Source organism: Podarcis vaucheri, assembly GCF_965113315.1.
Source record: "Podarcis vaucheri genome assembly, chromosome: 7".
Classification (NCBI taxonomy): domain Eukaryota; kingdom Metazoa; phylum Chordata; class Lepidosauria; order Squamata; family Lacertidae; genus Podarcis; species Podarcis vaucheri.
In genome coordinates this window covers 6,691,578-6,714,050 of record NC_138765.1, presented here as the reverse complement: position 1 = coordinate 6,714,050, position 22,473 = coordinate 6,691,578, and the positions used below count along the sequence as shown (strand labels likewise).

At 44.6% G+C, this 22,473-nt stretch overlaps 1 protein-coding gene across 9 annotated transcripts in view; it reads left to right on the top strand.

The window, feature by feature from the left end:
* BICRA (BRD4 interacting chromatin remodeling complex associated protein) overlaps positions 1 to 22,174 on the top strand; it is a 96,236-nt gene extending 74,062 nt beyond the window's left edge. For 5 of the 9 annotated variants that reach the window (XM_082230931.1, XM_082230934.1, XM_082230935.1 and 2 more), the window contains 9 exons: positions 17 to 724; positions 1,588 to 1,912; positions 4,484 to 4,611; positions 5,411 to 5,536; positions 6,395 to 6,459; positions 7,134 to 7,282; positions 8,523 to 8,617; positions 10,830 to 10,932; positions 12,746 to 22,174. In XM_082230931.1, the coding sequence (XP_082087057.1) occupies positions 17 to 724; positions 1,588 to 1,912; positions 4,484 to 4,611; positions 5,411 to 5,536; positions 6,395 to 6,459; positions 7,134 to 7,282; positions 8,523 to 8,617; positions 10,830 to 10,932; positions 12,746 to 13,962 (2,916 nt within the window). In that variant the 3' untranslated portion in view covers positions 13,963 to 22,174. The remainder of the gene's footprint in view (positions 1 to 16; positions 725 to 1,587; positions 1,913 to 4,483; positions 4,612 to 5,410; positions 5,537 to 6,394; positions 6,460 to 7,133; positions 7,283 to 8,522; positions 8,618 to 10,829; positions 10,933 to 12,745) is intronic. The other 4 variants (XM_082230938.1, XM_082230933.1, XR_014221715.1 and 1 more) reach the window with 3 other exon arrangements.
* Positions 22,175 to 22,473: the final 299 nt, after the last annotated feature.

Here is a 22,473-nt window from a genome sequence, read left to right as displayed (position 1 = left end):
CAACTCCTTTTTTCAGTTGCCTTCAGGGCAGCAGAAACTTCCCGGAGCCTCCCCATCCCATTCACTACCTCATCCTTCCGTGGGGGAGAGCCCCCAGCTCCAGCCCACACACCTTTCACAGATGCAGTCTCCACACCAGTCCCGCCCTCCGTCTCAGCCTCAGCCACTGTCCCGGCCACCGTCCCGGCCTCACTCGAGGCCTCCTTCCCAACCACAGACTTTGTCCAGGCCTCCTTCCGAGCCCCTGTCCCGGTCCTGCACCCCCCAGACCCAGATGCAGAATCTGTATGTGATTCAGAATCAGATTGCTTCCTCTCCTCATGGCCCCAACCAGCATCCTCTGCGGCCCCCCTCGCAGCCTCAGGTATCATTCCAAGCACCACAGGCCCAGCCAGAGGGGCAGCCTCAGCTGGCAACCCCTCCACATCTGCAGCTACAGGTCCAGCTTGCTCCACAGCTCCAGCCGCAGGCCGAATCCCAAGTGCAGGCCCGGCTACAGCCCCAGATTCAGGCAGCATCTGAGGTCCAGCACACCCATTCCCCCCATTTCCAGCTTCAGTTCTCTGCCCAGGGCCCTATCAAGCCCCCCACCCCGACCCAGGCGCTTCATCTGACGCCGGAGCAGCAGAGGAGTTTTCAGATGGTTCCGAATCAGTTCCAGGCTCTTTCTGCAATTCCAGCACCCATACCTCAGCAGAAGCAGTTAATGGATCGGTTTCAGCAGGTAAAGCAACCACATTCCATAGAAACTGGTGGGAAAGGGAATCGGGTTAATTGTGAAGCCCTCTCACTGCGACAAAATGATTCCATCTGTACAAAATAGAGTGGTGTGGCCTCAGCTTATTCATTATGTTTATGATCTACTGTATCAAGGAGACCCCAGGCCTGCCTCAAAGACACTCTTTGCACACACCCCTTCCAAATACCCATTCCATTCCAAATATGGGCAGCCCCCCCCCCAAGCCAATATTGTCTTGTTTTTCCATTCAGAATTTTTTTCTTAACAACTGGATGCCTACCCACCAAAATGCTCTTTGAAACCTTTACTCAAGGAACTCATCCTTGAGCATGGCCTACTTTGCCATGGATACGCAGGACGAACCAACTATTTAAATGCCACTACCAGATGTCAGATCTCTAAGGTCTATGCTCTTACTGCTTGTGGGCACTTCTATCCACTAGGAGGCCAGGCAGTTCCCAGCTCTTGCCTTAGACTTCTCCACCAGTTAAAAACAGACATCAGTGTCTCTTAAGTGCGGGGTCCTTATATTGAGCACCTCAAGCAAGTAAGATGGAAAGGAAGTTGCAGTAGGAAAGAGCTTTTTCCTTTTTTGTATTGGTGAAAGTACTTCCATTATTTGCAGATAAGCACGGAATTTGTTTTAGAAATCAAACAGGAGAATGTGTTTGGTGCATATCTCTAAATAGTAGGAACGTTTTGCATCCTCTGACCTATGCCGTCTTACCCATACTCCCAGGTGTGTGGTTCTGCACTTAGTTGATTGTTCAGAAAACCTATAATTTGGCATGCTCACAGTGTTGCCAGTGGCTTTCGTGGGTTATTCTCTGGCTTTTTATTCTATGCAGATGCCCCAGGGGATTATTCTACAAACGAAGCAGCCAACTTCCACTAGCCAAGCACCGCCTGTGCTGAGCCAGTTCAGCAGCCAGCCCTCCTCAGTCTTGGTTAGCAGCCAAGGACAGCAGGTCACAGTATCAACAAGCCAGGCACCACCAGTTCACAGCCATGCTCCTGTGCCTGCCACCGTTCAGCCTTCCAATGCAGTTTCGAGCAAGGCGGCTCCAGTGCTTGAGAAGGGGCAGGTCCAGAGAGGAGGAGGAGGGCAGCCTGCACAACCTACATCACTCCTCCAGCAACAAACACCTGTGTTGGTCAAATCGGCATCAATATGTATGTTGATAAAACACTGTTTTGGGTATGCTTGTGGGGCTGAATTTGGGGGAGAGGAGGACTGCATTGTTTTATCAATCTTTCCGACTGTTGCTGCTTGTCTTTTGCTCCATATATTTGTGTATATCTGCCTGTTGGTAAATACCATATTTTTCACTCTATAAGACGCACCAGACCACAAGACGCACCTAGTTTTTGGAGGAGGAAAACAAGAAAAAAAAATATTCTGAATCTCAGAAGCCAGAACAGCAAGAGGGATCGCTGCGCAGTGAAAGCAGCAAACCCTCTTGCTGTTCTGGCTTCTGGGATAGCTGCGCAGCCTGCATTCACTCCATAAGACGCACACACATTTCCCCTTGCTTTTTAGGAGGGAAAAAGTGAGTCTTATAGAGCAAAAAATACGGTAGTTTCTTTTCCCCTGTGCCGTTCACTCTTCCAACCATATGCGTGCATGCACCTGTCTTGTATGTGCAGTCCAGTGTAGAAAGCAAAGGAAATACGTGCAAGCTTTGCAGAAGATAATGGTTTTTTGAGACAACAGACTAGTGTAAGAAACTGCAGAGTAAAAGTTGCAGTGTTCAGCTTCATGCGAAATGGTGTACCTTTTCATCCCCAGTTGTTAGGACTGGCCTTGTTACAAGGCAGGTAGAGGTGACCACATCAGGTACTGCAGCCCACCTTCCTGTCCCTTGCAGTTGCTGAGGGTTCTTCCTAGGTTTTGAGAAGAGGGTTCATGCCACAACGAAACAGGAAATGAGTTGTTGATGGCAGGTGACACAGTCAATAATTATTCCCCATGCCAATAATAGCCAATGTATATAAATAAATGAATAAGGCACTGGTATGTGTGCATTCCACAAAAAAGATTTAAGCCATCCCAAATCAGATATCCATACCTCCAGGAAAGTGTCCTCTATGATATGGCATAGAATTGAGTTCAGATCAATTCTTTGCTTTGGAATCAATGATCTGTCAGACATTTGGAGTGGCTCAAAGCTTATTGTGGGGAGCACACAGCCAGTTTCCTCCCACCTTGGCAATTGCAGGCATCACCTCACTTACACAGGAGTTACATTTCGGAACTGTATATGTTGTCCTGTGCTTTTTGCTTATGCATTGTTATCTGCCCAGAGATCACCTTATAAAGGGCAAGATATAACACTCATAAACACGCACTTGTATATATATTGTATATGTTACTAAGTTCTGTGAGGAGAAGGAAAAAGATTGCCCTTTCTATTACCCAGAAACTGGAATAAACTACTACTGACCCTTTATATTTTTTCCTCTCCAAAATTAAGATCCCAATCAATTCCTCATGCAAGTTTGTTCCAACCTGGATGGGTTCTTAAGACACGTATTTGAATTTTTGTGGGCTTTTAAGGTTTTGATGCCTTATCTCCAAAATCACGAGAGATAGAAACTTGTTCCTCCCCCCCCCACTTTTTTAAAAGCAAGAATCCTGTTACACCCCCCTCCCCTTCCACACATAAAAGTCCAGATTCCATGTGGAATTCTGCCTGCCTGCCATGGCCAGGGGAAAGAAGGCTTCCATTGTTTTTTTCCCAGATTGATTGAAAAACCAAACAAGATCTGACTTAGCAACATTATTCCCCCCACCCCCCGTTGCTCTCAACTTTCCCTGCAGTATTCTTCCCCCCTGCTCTTCCACATAAGATCCAAACATCTAGCCCTTTCTCCGTTATTGTGCTCATTAAAGATTCCTTGGCACATTTCCTGAGAGCAGGAATGTTAGCCCTGCTGGCCTGGCCAACCTCCAATATGAATAATGGCCTTCTCCCAATCCCTTGCAATGGAAGGGCAGAGACTCTTTGCTTTCTTCACTGAACTGGTGGAGCAATCAAAGGGTTGGCTTTGGACGCAAGAGCTAGGATGGCCAGCTACGGAATGTCAGGGACTGCTGTAGTCTCCAGACATCCTTCAGGATGGTCAGTATCCATTTTTTAAAAATGCTGCCTTTTAGGGGTAAGGGCTTTACGTTTATGTACTTGGGAGTAGCCTGGTCATAATCGAGGGGGAGAAAAGAACATTAGGAGTCAGACAGACTCTTTCAGAAGCCAGCTTGGATGGAAAAAGAAGTTGAAAGTGCCAGCAAGGGGAGATAGCCTGTTCTTGCTGATATGCTCTGGTATCTTATCTTCTCCCTTCCGTTTCCTCCAGGCAGTGGTTAAATGAGAGGAGCCAGGCCTTAAATCAGTCTGGAAATCAAACCTCGTTTCTATGTTTGGATTCTGGTTGCAAGGGCAGGGGAGAAGGTGGCCACCAAGTTCCGCCCATGACTGCAAACATTGTGTTGGTGGGGAGAGGGAGAAAAGCTTGCCCCCACAATCTTCAGTCCATCCACTCCCTAGCTGCAGGTTTTTTAGGGACCAGTGATGCTCAAGCATCTGTAAAAAAAAAGAAATTGCACCACCGGGCACCATATAGAAAATCCCAAAGAGAGATGTAGGACTCAAACTGAGATTCCAGACACTATTTTTACAACTTGAAAATGTTCCATATATCATTTTGAAATCTCACTCACTTGTATTTTCTTCCCCATTTCTCTAGCTATTGCTGCTGCAGCTCCTTCAGAGAGTAAAACATTTTCCAGCAGCGCCACAACCATTTCTGGAGGGAAAGCAGCCACTGGGCAAGCAAAACCTGCAGGTCCTCTTGCCATTCAGCAGCCAGTTCAGGTCGGATTGTTAAAGCAAGCTAAGGATTCTTTGCAACAAAACATACCCATGCTGATAATTGCCTAGTGTTTATTTTTAGCACCAGCAGTATGAGTCTTGCTTAAGCTTTGTATTGATTATAGAATCAACACTGTCTCACATCGAAGGTTTATTAGCAGTAGATGTCACTGAGCTCTCACTCTAGGGGCCAGATCATCCATATGTACAGCCATATATACATATTTATTTTTCAGTATGATATATAGTGAATTATTTATAGTTTTTGCCTAATAGACTAAGTAGTTATTCATGATTATTGTTAGTAGTTAATAATAATAATAATAATAATAATAATAATAATAATAGTTTATTATTTATACCCCAGTCACTCTGGGCGGCTTCCAAAAAAAATATTAAAATACTGTAATACATCAAACATAGTTAGCATAGTTAAACTTAAATAGTTCCAACAGCGTAGTTTGAACTACTATCTAGTTGCAGTAGTAAACATGTTGCTCTTTTGTGCTCTGCCATCAACTTTTGTGATTTATGAAAATAACCTAAAGTATATCTTTCCATACTCAGGGCTTTGCATTGCTTTAAATAAAGTGCTTTAAATTTACATGGCTCTTTTAAAAATGCTGTAGTTATCCACATAGCTAAGGGTTTGCAACTGCAGCACTGAAGAATTCTGATACCTGTCTCTGCAAGCGTTGGCAATGCTGTAACTGTGTTGCTGCTAACTTCCTTTGTGTGTCTGGTTCTAATTCATTACAATCTAATTCATCACAATCCAACAACATTCTTCTTTCTTTGGCAGACAAAGCCTGGAGTCATTAGCTCTGTGTCAGGCCTGAATCTGGGGAAAGGTCCGTTGCAGCTCCAGGTAGTTGGAAAGGGCTTGCCTCAACTCATGCCTTCAGCCCCATCCCAAATCCAGCAGCAGGTGAGCCTATGCACTAGCATGCCGCTTTTATTCATTCATTTAAATATTTTTGGCAAGCTGTTTCAGCCAAATCATATCCCTTGAATCATTTCGGCCAAAATAAAACCTCCTGCAGCTCAAACCCATTACATCTAGTACTGCCCTCTGGGGCAGTAGCCCTTGTCCTCTTTTGTGCAACATTCTGCAGAAATTTGGAGTGCGCTATCATGCCTCCCTTCGGTCTTCTCAAAGCTAAACAGTCCTTCAGCCTTCCCTCATATGACTTAGCATTCCATACTTCTAACCATCTTTTTTGCGGGACTTGACATCTTTCCGCAGGGCTTGCAAGACAGAGCTGTTCCGCCTGGCCTTTGGTTTGGACTTTCTGACCCTTATGTTTCCCTCCCCTTATGCTTTTGATCTATGGGCTACTTTTAAAATGAGGCTGCATTTTAAATTGCATTTTAACCTGTATTTTAAATTGAGGTTTTTTTCCTATTACATTTTTACTGTAATTTTACTGGTGTTGGCCACCCTGAGCCCGGCTCTGGCTCGGGAGGGCAGGGTATAAATAAAATTTATTTATTTATTTATTAATTATTATTATTATTATTATTATTATTATTATTATTATTATTATTTCCTCCTTTTGAACCTGTTCCAATTTGTCTGATGGTTCTAAGTATTTGCGAAATCTCCCATCACTTTCTACGAAGGTCTCTTCCTACACTGATATGTTTGCCTGATTAGCGTTGCCATAATATGATTAGCATCTTCACCAGAAGGCTTGCCACTTACAAGCAGGAGGTGCTTTTCTTTGTGGCCTCAAATTCACCTGTTGCTCTTTGTTCTTACGTTGTTGTTCTTTCTCCTTACCAGTATGAGGGCAAGCTTGGAAACCTGAAAAAGCCCCCTCCCATGCTACAGCCCAGCAAGGAAGCTTGGTGAGTCTCTACCACAGCCCCTCAACAAATATGCAGTCCTAAGAACAGAAGCAAAACGGAGGAATGCTAGTGTTTATCAGGGTGGGGACCTGGATCTGGCCGGTAGGTCGAATCCAGAACTGGCCCACCCTCCACAAACCACTTTTTACAGGGCGGTGGGGTCACCCACCTGTCAAATCACCTATACCATGTGACATCAGGTGATTCAACTTCAGAGGAAGAATCAGAAGTGCACTGCAAGTGCACTATGGATTCTTTCTTTCTCCTTTTGCAATCCCAGCTTGAGTTCTCAGGCTGCAAGAATTCCTGCCGAAAGCGGAATGCAAACCCCACTTTGGGCAATTATTAGCTCTGCTCAGGAGCTCTAGAGTGGAACCAAATTTAAAAGACACTAAATGGAATCCCTGTATGCAGAGGAACGACCTAAGTTCTTTGTTCCTTTGTAGCCATATATATGATTTCTTACCCAGTCTTCACCTTGAGATCCCATGGCAGGTAATAACAATGAAATCTACAATCATAGAACAAACATAACCATTACATGGAGCAAAGTGGTACTGCTAGCTGATATTTGATATCTGCTACGGGGCAGGTGAGCATGGTTGGGGGGAAACAACCTCATGGGCCAAATTAGCACCCCTGACAAGCTTAATCTTTTTTGCTGCTTCCTTTAGTTTCTTGGAACAGCTGCATAAACACCAGGGAGCAGTGCTGCATCCTGACTACAAAACCTCATTTCGGTCATTTGAAGATGCCTTACAGAGGCTCCTACCATACCACGTATACCAAGGAACATTGCCTTCTCCCCATGACTATCGGAAAGGTGAGTTTTGTCTGGGATTCTCCTGCATCAGATGCAAAGAGATGGATTGACTCTTGTTTCCCATAGCTTGTCTGCTAATTGTCCAAGCATTAGCTCCCCCTTCTATTAAACCCCACTACTCTGTATCCTTACTGATTATTATAATCCCAAAAGTAAAAGCTAAGTTCCCAACGTACTTCATGTGCATAAAGTAATTGTTCTCCTTGAGGGCTCAGTACTACCATCCCTGCTATGCTCACTGGATTGTGGGTGCTGTGAACTGGGTATCTTCTAGGGCTAGGCCCATAGGATTGCAGTGGGAATGAAGAAGAACACCTACTCCAGTTAAATCCAGAATCCTGAATTCCTAATAGGTTAGTACACCTACTCTAAGCTACCCTTTTGCATTTTTTTATTTTTGCGTCTTTGATGCACGTTGCACATGGCTGTGCAATGTTTGTATACATGTTTGTATATGCAGGTTTGTATATGCACATGTTTGTATATGTACATGTTTGTATATGCAGGTTCTAAACTTTCTAGATTGCTCCATGCATCTTGATTAAAATAGGCCCTTGCCTGTGAAAATTCATTCCAAAATAAACTTGCCAGTCTTTCAGGTACTTTCTTTGCAGTTAAAGAGAAATATAGCTACCATTTTAGAAATACTTACATCAGGAGTGGGGAGGAATGTTAGGGAGGAATGTGTGTGTTGTCTGGAAGGAAGCAAGATCCATTTTTCTCAGGCAAAGTGTTTCTCAAGAGGTATCAGAAGGAAATATTTCAAAATTTAAGAATGACTATTATAGATAGATAAAAGAGAATTTACTCTACTCGACTATTTTGAGGACAGGTTATAACAATGTATAAAAGTCATAGCAGAAATTGGTAATTGTGCAGGTGAAGTGTAAGGAGAAGGGATGAATGTATTTTGAAATGATAGTTAGAAAAGTTATTTTATTGGGAGCAGCAGTAAAGGAGGGAGGAAAATAGAAGGGGCTTCTGGGGGGTGGGAAGTCAGCTTTTAAATTTGTATTAATTTGGTAACAATTTGTTAAAAATTATGGAAAATCAGTAAAAATAATTGCCCAAAAGAGAGAGAGAGAAATACTTACATTAGTGCATTATGAATATTCTCCATCAGCAAGAAGGGTTTTCGTTACAGCAGGTCCCATTCACAGGAGGCAATCATATAACCACCACCCCCTCTCTCCCTCTCTCCCTCTCTCCCTCCCTCCCTTCCTGCTCTGCTTCTTTCTAGTAGATGAAGAGTTTGAAATGGTGTCTACACAGTTGTTGAAACGCACACAAGCCATGTTGAACAAATACCGCCTGCTGCTGTTGGAGGAATCCCGGGTAAGAATTTCTTCTCTAGCATCCTCTTTGAACAGATCGTTTTCCAACAAGTATCCTGATCTAATCCTGGCCTTTGCCAGGAACGCTCAGCCAGCTGATAACAGGTTGTGTTTGGGAGGAACTGTTGCAATCATATGGTACACTCTGGGTTTGGTGTGTATTTTTAAAATTATTATTATAAATGAAAATGATGGAGAAGTGATCTTGTAGGAAAAGAATAGGCAGGGATGTAATATGTTGCCAAAACCTCCTCATTTTCTCCCAAAGAAACCAATGTTCTGTGCCTAGAATGAGCTAATGAAATTCAATACAAGACACTGGTATGGTTTAATGGCAAAGATTTGCCCGGTTTGTGTTATTTCTTCTGAACCAGATAGTTGAGACTTTGCAGAGTTTGGGTGGGAGATGCTTAGGAGAGGGGGTAGCGTTGCAGGAGTGGACAGGCAGCAAAAGAGGAGGTTGGGCAGGTTGAGGGGCTGTAAGGAAATGGGAGAATAAATGACTGGTGGTAACAAGGAAGAGACTGGTAAAGGGCAAAGACACCCTGGTCCTTGAATGCCGGAACATGAACAGTGCTTACATATTTTAAAACATGTATCTCCACCAATATCAGGGCTAGAGGCTTCTTATGTGTCGGTTTACAGGTGGATTTCCACTTGCACTCATCTGTGGAAAATGAGCAACTCTGTACAGTAGATCATACCGGTTCAGCATCAGTTCATTAAAAACAAGTGGACAATAGTGATAAATTTGCAGGTGGGAGACTGGAACCAGCCTCATTGCAGAGCCACCCTGGTGGATTGCCAAGGATTCCCTTGCTTAGGAATGCCCCACGCTTGACCACATTTCCTCCCGTTTGACCTGATTGCTGGGCTAGTAGGGGCTTTTGCATTTATCCGTACAAATAAAAGGAAATGCAGCAGAATAAATGTAACAGTTCTTTCTCCTGCCACTGGCTTCTTAATCAGTTAATATGGATCCTTCCTTCCTTTCTTTCTTTTGAATTTATTTTACGACACACATACACACATTAAATATAATAATAATAATACATAATCAACGCTAAAACTTACAAAAAACAGAGAAATACAACTAAAACATTTTTACTTACAAAAATTTATACAAACAAATGAACATCAATATATATACCATACTTCATTTCTTCTTTTCTTCCAATTGACTTCCTTCATCCTCAACACAGTTCTCTTTTTCGTTTTTGGTAAACTATTTCCTTCTTAATTCCTTATTTTTCTTTCAATTTTTTGACTTACATGCCTCAATTTATTTTGCAGAAGTTAATCGAAACAAATCCAAGTATTAATTCGAGGGCACTGCTTTTTAAGATATTCTCTATATTTTTCCCAGTCTTTTTGAAATTTTTGTTTGGGCTGATCCCCCGACCCCAGCCCCCAGAACAGCCTGCTATCCGCAAGCCTAGGGAGCCGCACCGGTCTCCCCGGGCTTGCGGAGAGGTGCGCGAAGCCCGGGCGCGCTCTTCAGCGCGCACCAGGCTTCGGAATGCAGGCAGCTCTGCGCTACCCTCCGGAGCCCCACGCGGCTTCGCGCCGGGATCCGGAGGGTGGCGCAGAGCTGCAGGAAGCCCGGGAAAGCCTGCATTCACCCCATAGGACGCACACACATTTCCCCTTCATTTTTGGAGGGGAAAAAGTGCGTCTTATAGGGCGAAAAATACGGTAATCCAATAATTTATCTTGCCATTCTTTTTTTATTTGTGTTATTTCTTTTTTCCAATTTTTTGGCAATTAATGTTCTCGCGGCCCCTGTAGCATAAAAGAATATTTTTTTGTTTTCTCTTGCTCTGTATCAAGTACCCCAGTAAAAAAGCTTCTGTTTTCTTAATAAAAGTTTGTTTGAATATTTTCTTTAGCTCCTCATATACCATATCCCAGAAGCCCTTGATTTTATCACTGTCCATCACATCTGTATGAGTGTCCCCTCTACTTGATTACACCTCCAACACAGATTTGATTGTTTCTTACTTTCATCCTTGCCACAGCCTTATAAATGTACAGAAGCCACCGCCCTGAGGAGCGTCAGTCTAAATGTCAACAGTGAGGGAGGCAGCAGCAAAGGGAAGGAAGTTCCCAACAATATGTAGATTGGGAGGGGTGTTTCATGAGGCTCAGGTTGGCGTTTCTTAAGTGCCTGCTTTGCATTCCCCATGACACAGTATTTTGTCCTCCGTTGGCAGAGAGTCAGTCCTTCAGCAGAGATGGTGATGATCGATCGAATGTTCATACAGGAAGAAAAGACCACCTTAACTCTTGATAAACAGCTGGCAAAGGAGAAGCCAGGTGAGGAAAGACGCGTTTCATTTCCTTGTGTAGCTTGCTTATTCCAGTGTATGTGTTTCCTCCACTCCTTGCCCTTGTGCTTTTGAGAAAATGCCAACTGTCTTTCTCTTGTCAGCGCCCTCCACATCTGCCGTTCAGGATTTCCAGGGCAGAGGACTGACTCCCAGGCAGGCTTGACCTCCAATATTTCTCATCTCAGTTTGGATGATCATATCTCAGTTTAGTAAAGCAAGATATGAAGGCGTTTCTGGCACACAGCCCCGTCTCTCCTCCCTTCGCAGTGCACTTCTGCAGAATGCAGAACCTGAAATGGGAGACTTTAGATATCAACGGTTTGAAGATGGTTTAAGACCTAGAATTCCAAATGTAGTAACCAGAGTTTCCTGGTTCAGAAGAAAAAAACACAAGTGTGCTGCGAAGGTAAGAGAGAAGTGTCTGGGTGCCCAGCCAAAAAAGGCTTAAAGGTGTTATCCGAATGCATGATGTGTGGTCAGTGAGTAGCCCACAGAACAATTTTATCTGGCCCCCCTGCAAAGTTTTAATCAAGGTATGGTAAAATGTTTTTTGAACCACCGTTTCACTTATATGGAAAATAAGCAATCTCCTCCTGTGTTTTGTATCAATATTTGTGTGTGAGATAGCAGAACAGTTTCTGGAAGCCTAAGAAGTATTGGTTTGACTGACAACCTGCCTCCTGAGGGGGAATCTTACAAGAAACACATTTGTGACCTACCACCTGAGTGCATGCACTCCATATCTGCAGAGCTTTTGCTCTGAGGCGATGCCAATATTATTATAGACAGTGGGCATCTGTGAATGAATGAATGAATGAATGAATGAATGAATGAATGAATGAATGAATCTTTATTTGCGTCAGCCATCGGCCATAGCAATAAAACAACAATACGATATACAAAGAATAAAACTACAAAGTCAATTATATAAAATACATTTTAGGGGACGACAAAATAATAGTAGCAAAACATAACGATAATAATAGTAAGATCCTAGGAGAGGAATCTGGGCGACGACGCTAATGTCACTCAGGTAGCAGCTCTCAGTCTCATTGCTCTCTCGACAAATTTGGCAACCTTCTCTGTTGTCGAGCCGTTCTGGTCGGCCAGGAGTGAGAACAGTTTGGCTTCACAAGAGTAGCCCGGGATGGCAGACAGGAGCGGCGCGATGGTCTCGTCCCTGAGATCTTTATATAGGGAGCAAGACAAGAGAACGTGTGACACAGTTTCCACACAGCCAGCTCCACAGGGGCAGAGCCGGTTCTCGAATGGAGTTCCTTGATATCTACCCTCAAGAACAGCCGAGGGTAACATATTTAGTCTGGCCAGTGTAAAGGCCCGCCTGAGTTTTGGAATGGTTAAGGTAGACAAATAAGGTGCCCGAAAATCAAAGTGGGAGGGGGGCAGATGAGCATACCAAGCACTAAATTTCTTAATATAGGCCAGATTATTTTGCTGCTCAGTATCCTTCATGCGCTGATCAATAATAGTTTTTGCCTTGGGGAGACCCATTTTCAGGAGCTGCTGTGCTTGGAGGCCACATATAAGTAGTTTTTGATGCACTACTTTGGACCACCGACTTCTATGAGCATCTCGTGCTACTAGAGGTAGTAGTCCGGATTGGGCATCTGTGAAAGGGACTGAATTGTTCCAGCTTGTAACTGGAGAATACAGTGGCCCGTGACACTAAAGAAGTGGCCAACTCTAGGTTAAAGTTTGCTGTTGTTAAGTCAGTGGTGGGGTGAGAAGACCTCCTTCTGTTTTTGTCTGAAATAGTGACACATGTTGTTCTCTTGCAGATGAGTATGTTTCCTCATCTTCGCGGTCGCAGAGTTTTGCTTCTTCTCTGGCTCAGGGTGCTCTGTCCAGCAGTGCCGCTCTGGCTTCTGAGAACCTGAAGGCACCTCCGGTGCAGATGGCAACCCAGATCAACCCAACAAAACTGGTCATCAAGCACAGCGGAGGCTCTCCGTCGGTCACGTGGGCCAAGGCCTCTCCCTCGTTAGATGGTGACGAGGATGCCTTGCCCTCCCGGAGTAAGCCGCCCATCAAAACCTACGAAGCCCGGAGCCGGATTGGACTGAAACTGAAGATCAAACAGGAGGCGGGCCTTAGCAAAGTGGTTCACAACACTGCCTTGGACCCGGTTCACCAGACACCGCCGCCCATGTGCACAGTGATCAAAACAGCTGACCAGCACTCGTCGGCTTCAGCCGTTGCCACCACCACTGCCGTCTCAACGGCGGGGCAAATGAATGGGACCGTTGATCATATCACAGCAGCTCCAGTGGAGAAAAAGCCCCTTGTGACTTACTGCAGGCTTCCCCTCCGTAAGACATACCGGGAGAATGTGGACGCTTTTGTAGCGGATAAAGCCTCTGACACCTGCCTGAAAGAGAGCAGCCCGAAAGTCGATATGGTGCCAAGCACCCTCATCATCAAGCAGGACGGGGGCTCCAGGAGCGTCATCACTTCCCGCAAAACCCACGAGAGCCCCTCTGTGGCTGGGGCAGAGAAGAGCCGGTCAGAGGAGGCTACCAAGCATACCTTTTTCAACCGGAGCGATGCCCGTTCCCTCGTGATGCAAGAGAGCCTCACCCCTCCTAAGACCGACGATTCAACCAGTGGCCTTATGAAGGAATTGGCGGAGGTTGAGGATGAGTTTTATCACCGGATGATAAAAATCGAGCCACCTGACCATGGTTCTGCCTCTGAACTCACATGGGACGTGCCCCTGCCCCCAGCCAAACGCAGAAAGTCAGAGTCTTTCGATGTGGACAATGCCAGCTTCTCCAGCGACAGCCCCCCAGATGACTCGCTCAACGAGCACCTACAGAGTGCCATTGACAGCATCCTGAACTTGCAGCAACCTCAAGCTGGGGGCCAGAACACCCGAGCACCCTCCTCGTCATACAACTCCTCCTCCCCCCCTTTCTCTTCCCCTGTCCACCGCACGGACGCTTACCTTGCCCCCAATCACAATGGCGGCCTTGGAGCAAGGACGTTGAACAGATAACAGAAATCTATACCAAGCAGAGACTGTACAAAGAGAGCCAAGGACTGGAGCTGCTACAGCTTCTGCTGTCTGGGAAACGGTTGGAAGCCAAGGTGCCACTTCCCAGAGACCTGATAGAATAGGGCTGATACCAGAAGGGAAGAGCGGGGATCTGGGGGTGGGGCGGGCAGTGAGAATGTCCTACAGAGGCTTCATCCATCCAAGTGTTTATATGATGGGTTTTGGTTGTTGTAAAGCTGCGGCTGGATTTACAATATACTTGTCTCATCACATGCACCATTTTTAAAGAAGAAGTTCAGCAAATGCGAGGCAGGCGGGTGGGGGTTGGATTGGGGGCCCATAGGTGGTAGTGTTGGCTGTGTAATATTTAGATTCTGTAACAAATTGCTAATTTGAATCTCTGATGATAATTGGGTTTTATTCCCCGCCCCAAACTCCACACCTATATTTTGGACATTTTCACAAATCCCAAGCCAGAAGCCAGCGGGGAGGCCAAAGGAATGGGGTAGGGCAGGGGGACAACTCCAGAGGAGTTGCCACAAGGAGCAATTTATGTCATTGATTTTGTGGGGTTTCTTAAGTTATTTTAAGTATAAACTGTCTGCTTTTTCTTTCCTTTTTTAACGTAAAAAAATAGAATCTGAACAAAATGCAAAAAAAAGAAGGAGAAAGGAGAAAAGATACAAACACTAATGGTTTAAACAAAGAAGTGTGGGTTGAGTTTACAAATAAGTCCTTTTTAAAGAGGAAGCCAGTCCTTCCCCAGACATCCATGGGTCTGATTAACGCAGTCAGGATCAGTGAAACTAGGAAAGTTCTGGCAAGAGGGTGTACATTTCTCTCTAACGTTCCCCCCCCCTTTTTTTTTTAAATAAACCAACCTGTCAAACTTTTGTCAAAAGAAATCTATTCAAGATGCCAGAGGTGTACAGTTGGTTGGGCATTCCCAAGAGAGGGGACTTGGAACCCCGGCCAGGCATGGGCAGGAAGCCAAGCAAGTTTTCTCTTTGACTTCTTCCTCCTTTGCAGCAGCTGCCAGGTTTTCCTCTCTAGTTGCATCCTGTGGCTTCAGTTTCCCACCTTGGTTTCTTCCATTTTTAAAACCACAGCATTGCACCTCTCACCTATCTTTCTGCTTCCTGCATGTGGACAAAAGTCATGTGAGAGGATGAGAATCCTTTAGTGAAAACTGTCAGCGTCTTCCTCTTGCTAGCTGGGGGATAAGATAGCAGTGCCTGGGGGCTTGTTAACATAGCTCTGCTCTGTTCTCTCTCTTGGCTGTTGCATTTGTTACGACCTTTGACTTGAGATCTCCCATTTTATTTTCCTGTCGGTGATTCTCGTTTTGTCTACTCTTGATATCTACACCCCCAAAACAAAAATAATTATGTGTGCAGGATTTATGCAAGTGTTTGCAAGCAAGTCACATGCTGGTAGGGCGACCTTGCTTTCAGATTCTTAGATTACCTCTGACTTTATTCACAGAAAAACAAAGAGCTAAGCATTCCCCACATTACAACATTGAGTTGTGTGGGAACAGAACAGCTAAGGTAGGATGCGGTCCTTGGTTAGCCGCAGCTTGGCAAAGCTTAGACTTGATCGCATGAGAGATTGGTATGTGGAGAGTGGCGTACAAATGAAGCAGTATGAGATCTGCCGTCCCAAGTCTTCCATTCAAGACTCTCTCCTTTTCCTTGACAGGTGGCAGTCATAGTATGCCCTGTTAGTATTCTTTAAAACTTTGCACTGGACCTGAAAATACTGGATTTCTTGTCAGTGAGTCCTCTGCATGATGGAATCTACAGCTGCAACCTCCTCACACGATCCAATTCACTTTGGGCTCCTTCTTCTTCCGCAACTATCTTCCTTGTCCCTGCAGGACATTTTGCCACTTTGCTTAGGTGCCATCTCAGGCCTTTGGAAGTGCCATCTCTCTCGTTTCTCTCCTCTGTGGTGTATTAATGTTCTTTAGTGCCACATACTCTATAGGGACGAATGCTCTTCCACCTGAAAGTGTTGCTGAATTGGTGGTTGTTTAGGAGGTGTCTCTTAGCCTTCTTCAGAGAGAGAACCAGGGACCTCTTCACTTCCTCTACTGCTGGGTTGTGTGAGGAGAAAACTTCAGAACAGGCTTGGAGGTGGGTTGTCAACAGACAGTCTTCTGTTTGGGGAATTTTGAGTTAGCACAAAACCATTTGGCAGACAAGTTGGAAAGGTAGCAGACTTGGCTTTTTTAAAGAGCAAAGGTGATTGTTAATCAAGTATTTTTGTGACTTAGTGTAGAAGCTTGTTGTAAACCTGGTCAGGACTTGGCCCTAGTGGAAAACAGGGCATTGATGAGTAGAAATTGGTTCTATATTAGAGGTGGTGCCGACTCCAAAAAGCTGGACCACTTCTCCCTTATTTGCAATCACATAACTTTATCCTTAGGGATGCGGGTTCGAATCCCCGCGGCGGGGTGAGCTCCCATCGTTCGGTCCCAGCTCCTGCCCACCTAGCAGTTCGAAAGCACCCCCGGGTGCAAGTAGATAAATAGGGACCGCTTACTAGCGGGAAGGTAAACGGCGTTTCCGTGTGCTGCGCTGGTGCTGGCTCGCCAAAGCAGCTTCGTCACGCTGGCCACGTGACCCGGAAGTGTCTCCGGACAGCGCTGGCCCCCGGCCTCTTAAGTGAGATGGGCGCACAACCCTAGAGTCGGTCACGACTGGCCTGTACGGGCAGGGGTACCTTTACCTTTACCTTTAACTTTATCCTTGCTGTGGCTCAAACTGGGAAATAATGCTCCTCCTTGTTGATGAGTTTTTCATAACTTGAAGGTTTATATACTCTCCCACTAAGGAAAGGTGATGAAAGCTTACTACATTTTTCCAATTTTGAATCTCTCCTTGATCCCAGTACAGCAACATGAGCCTGTACCTAAAGGTCAAAAAATTGTATTGTTTTGCATATGGACCTCAAGAGTAAATGTTGCTGCCCTTTGGGTTTTCAGATGGAACTGTCAGGGTACTCCACGGCACATTCTTGTGATTCTTCCTAAATCCTGTTACAACACAGTGTTGCAGTGCAGCTCAGGAAGGCGGGTGCTTGGTTTGATTCTCAAAGTCTTCAACCTTATGGGGGTTTCCCCCATTTAATTCACACTCTTCCAGACTAATCCTCAAGTGACAGACTGGATGCAAAAACAAACGCAGACCATATTTTCCTGCTTCCAGGTGCCAAAACTCCCCTCTGGTTATGTCTGTGTCCTCCTCAGCACCATGCATTAGAGACAGGTTTCTTCTGCCTTGAGCCTTCTGTATTCTATCCAAGAGAGCATAAAAGTGAGAATGTGGTGTGTGCACTTTTGCTCAGCCCACCGTGTGCAAACACAACGCATGTGAAGATAAGTTATCCTAGAGTTCATAGCCTGCAGAGCCATACTATATCATTAGTATGTGCGCATAGAAATCATCATGGTTTTGCAAATAGGATGATTTTCTACATAATTGAAGGAGTGAGAGAGCACCCCCCCAAAAAAAAATAATCACTATCCAGATTCAGCGCCTGCTTCATTGTATGAATGCCCTGCTCACTAAGGGAGTATAGCTGGTGAAAAAAGAAAGGGGTAAAATTGTCTGTGTTTCCTCCGTAGTTCATGGCCCCCATTTCCTAATGTTTTGTACGCTTCGCGGTCTTGAAAGTTTACTTTCCTCACTCTCATCCTGTCAGGGAGAAGGACTCTCCATTGTTGCTTCAGAGTTGAGTCGGAAATGCAACATATACTGTTGTGCTTTTAGTTCACCAGACTGTTAAGGGCGCGTTTGGATTCCTACTGAGTACAATTCAGTCGTGAGAATCCAGCGCATACCGTAATTTTGCTCGTGTGTGCCCCTTTTGGCTACTGTAGGTCTCCCTTCTTCCCAGACTAGTTATGCTACCTAAAATCAAAGCAGACACGCATACCTTAGCTTACAGCTTGCGAAGCAATGGGTGTGCTGCCAAAGAGTTCTGCTTTCTTCATTCTCCAGCAGGGCCTATATGCTCATTATTTTCAGAGTTGCCTATTAGCAAACAGCCAGCTTTATCAAACTACCAAAACTGGATTTCTTCCTCTGTGCCACTGCATCCCACATTCCCTGCTTGTAGGAAGAAATGAAGGAAATAAAAGAAATATCTTTCTTGACATCAAGTTTCAGATTCAATGCAGGCCGGCCTACTCTTTTGGCGGCTGTCCCACAGAATAAACCAAGAGCCGGAAATAAGGCCCAGCAAGTCTGACTGGGAGATAAGCTGTCTGTCCTTTTGTAATAGTGCCAAGTGATCTCCATTCAGCCATTGGCTATAAATCTTTAATTTTCCCTCTTCTCCCCTCAGACTTCTTTATTTCTTTCCAAGGGAAAAAAAAAAAGCTATAATTCTGGTTTCCAGGAGTCGGGAATTTGCTGCAGCTGCCTTCTGAATTCCTTCACGTGCTCCTTTTCTACATTCCCCCATCTCCAAGCGGTCCTGAAACAAAGTCTCTTTGATAGTTTCCTCCCCTGGTGTCCACCATCACCACCACCCTGTCCCTGACCAAACTCTGATGATAAAATGTCATGAAAAGTATTGAAAGGGTTTAAAAAACAATTATGGGGGGCGGGGGGGGGGGAGGCTGCAGTAACCAAAACTGTATGGACGCAGCAACTTTTCTAGTTTTCTAGTTACAGGAAAATAAACATTTCTTTTGAGAATTTTAGCTGCCATTCTGTTGTGTTGGAATGCCGCTTTTAAAAATGTGAAACTCCCCCCGAACAGCTAAATGTATATTCTTAAACCAGGGCCTTCAGGAGGATTTGGAACTCAGAACAGCGAAAACATCCTGGCTAGCTGTGTCTTTTGGTACCCAAAAACTGATGTTCTCAACTCTTTCTTTTGCTGACTTCTCTCCCCACCCCCCACCCCCCACAAAAACCAAACACAGTTAAGTGAGGCCTTAACATTATCAGTGTGCTTCTTTGATTTATTCATTCTAAAAACGAGTGTATGTGTGAGAAAGAGAGTTTGTCAGTGCTTGCAGAAACAACGTGGGCAATTTAGAGAAGTCAGTACATCTGAGATAACTTCTTTCCTAAGTAAAGATGAGGGAGTAATTAGGATCTTGTCGGCAGCTGAATGGTCCAGCTCCCATGCAAGCTTTCTTAGATGTATTACCGTATTTTCCATCTATAAGATGCCCCCATGTGTAAGATGACCCCTATTTTTGGGGACTCCGATTTAAGAAAATGGGAAGACATGGCCCCCCTGTTATAAGACGCCCCCAAATTTTGGGCATTATTTTTTAGGGGGGAAACTAGTCTTATACATGGAAAAATACGGCAGTTTGTTGGTGTTTCTGAGCAGTTTTGCCCCATCTCTCACTCCTTGCATTGTCTGTGCACTTGTGTGACTTGCTCTATTATTTCTTTTGCCTTTGCCTCATTCTCCCTTGGCTACTTGCTCCCATGAAGCTACTTGAGTATACAAACAATTTTATGTTTACCTGTTCAGTTGCAAAGCATGCTTGGCAGCTATCTGTCAAAATCTGTTATAGGATGTGTGGGTAGAGAGCTGGCTAGTATCTCTAGTATGTGGATAAAGAGACTGAATTCAGGCCTTTAAAATATAAATATATATATATATTATTTTCATTATTATCTTGCCTTACCATCACTCACACTTTTTGACCGAGGGCAGAGAACATGTAAACCCACCTGTAGATTTCTGTGTTGCATTTCTTCCCCCAGGCCTCTCTGTGCACACAGTACCGAATGTACCTGCAGACATTTTTTCTTTCCTCTGGCTGGTTGTCCTTGTTAGCTGCATTTCACCACCCCACTGCCCCCCCCAAAAAAAAAACAGTAAGAGAGGGGAATACCAATAGTCCTTCTACCTGAAAATGTTGTTACAGGGGAAATGCAGAAAATACTAGAGAATGTCACTATTGGTCCAAGCCTATTCCTTAGCATCAGTTCCTCTTCCTTTAAACTTTACTGTGTCTTGTGAAGTAGAGAAAAAAGTTTGTGTCTTAAAAATGCAGTTTACTGGAGAAGTTTTTGGGGATATAATTGAACCAAAAAGGGGGTTTGAAGGTCTAAATTTCTCTCTCTTTTTTGTCTTTGACAAAGTGTGTTTCGAAACTCACCCCATCTTACCAATGGTGCAAATTGCTTAAGAAAACAGAATGCCAGAGCCCACTGCACACTGTGTTGTGTGTTCCACTGCACACAAATGAATAGTGCCTCGTGCAGGAACTATTGTGTCCACACCAGAGGTTCCACAAGGGATTTCTGGATCAGATTTTCTTTTTAAGAGGATGCAGTTCCACTCAGAAAATACCCTGCACAGCCCCCATTCATATCAGTTGGGGATATGAGACTGTCCCAGTGGATTCTGTCTACAATAACCGCAACAGAAGAAAGGCACTGTTCCTGTCTTATGCTAGGTAAAGGTAAAGGGACCCCTGACCATTAGGTCCAGTCATGACCGTCTCTAGGGTTGCGGCGCTCATCCCGCGTTATTGGCTGAGGGAGCCAGCATACAGCTTCTGGGTCATGTGGCCAGCATGACTAAGCCGCTTCTGGTGAACCAGAACAGTGCACGGAAACGCCATTTACCTTCCCGCCAAAGCAGTACCTATTTATCTACATGCACTTTGACGTGCTTTCAAACTGCTAGGTGGGCAGGAGCTGGGACCGAGCAACAGGAGCTCACCCCGTTGCGGGGATTCGAACCGCCGACCTTCTGATTGGCAAGTCCTAGGCTCTTGTGGTTTAACCCACAGCGTCACCCGTGTCCCTGCAATCTCATTTCATTGCTCTCTTATTTAATTTTGGTTCTGTGTAAGGTGGCATTTCAAAACTTGCTTCTTGCAAGGAGAGAAAGCCTTTGGGGATATTCCAAAACACGTGCCCAACCTCCTGCTCCACCCGCCCCCCACTTAAAAGGGGTGCTCCATCGCAGAACATTAGCTACAGCCTTTTTAAGAGGAGGCCAGGAGCAACCAGGACATGTTCACGCTTTGCCACCCTGATCCAGAGCCCTGTACACATAACTCTGATGCACACACAGAAGTCCTGCACACACGGGCTTTCCCAGCCAGAGTGCCACGGAACGCTCACTAACTTGCCTCCACTGGCGTAAAAAACGACGACGGAGTTTCATCAGCTGCAAGAAGCTGCTGATTTGGGGGCAAACTGGTTCCTCTTTCATCGTGGAGAGGTGTTGGAGGAGTATCCCAAGCAGAAACAAAAAAACAGGTTTGGTTTTGAAACACTACTTGCTGAAGCTTACAGTGCTCCCCACCTCTAACCCCCTTGTTACCATAATGTGGGGAGGGGGGGAAAACATATATGGTTAGGAAGCAATAAGGGATGTTCTGACTCCCAGGCTGGTGGGGTTTTTCTTCTTTTTTATATATAAATATATATATAAAAATGTATATGAAATTGTTTGGCTTTTTGTTTAGTGTCCTTTTTTTCCTTCTTCTAAAAAGTGTGGATTTGGGGTTGTTAGCTCATTTGTTCACCGCCTCTTCTCACTACAAAATAGTTAAGCAGGGAACTTCTTCCCTTCAGATTAGAGGTTGATAATACACACCGGCACCCTCATTATTATGGGAAAGTATATTTTACGACATCTTTTCCAGTATTTTTTTAAGCCAAGAGACCGTGCATTCTGGTTTCATAGCTGCAAAAGCGGAAGGGAAGTCCCTCGTCTCTCTCTGCGTGTTTAGATTTTCATGGAGGTATTTTTGGTTTTTAAGAGAGGGGTATTTTGGAGAAGAGAAGGAGAGATACAGATTGCTACTCTTAAGAACCATCCACTGCCCACTTCAAATCATTGCCAATTTAGGACTTAAATGGGCTTGAGAGGGTAATTCTGAAAGGTCATTTTCAAAATTGATGTAATTTCATTTAGGCCCATTCAAATCCTTCAGCGTTTTCGATCCAAGACCAAATAACAAGAAGACTTTCCAAATACGAGGAAGCAAAAAGTAATACCCCATTCATTTTTAGTATTAAAAAAAATAAAATAACCAGTTTTTCTTTCCTTCCCCCCTGCTGGTACCAGTTTGAACTTCATCACAGTTCAAAAACGAAATATAGTACTATAAAATAATTTTGTACTGTATTTATTGTGTATAACAATTTTTTAAAAGAATTATGTACATTTAGTACTTCTGTGTAAATTAAATTGCTCTTCTTTTTAAAAATGGTATAGGAATTGCTTTGGTTTTTCTTGAAAGACAGAGGAGGGGGGAAACAGACTGATGGGCTTTTTGGTTTAGTCTCCTGCTTGAGAATTACAAAAAGGGTCCAGAACCAGCTGTTTCATGAGCCAGTGTGAGATGAGGATCTCAGTTGGTCATGCTTGAGATAATGTGGGACACAAGCACATGTGCTGGGCATGGTGATCTGCTGGGATGGGAGGGGCAACAGCAAGGCAGACAAAAGTCTTCAATCAAGTGGAATACAGTATATTGTAGAAATTACTGCATCCAATAGTGAAAAGCTA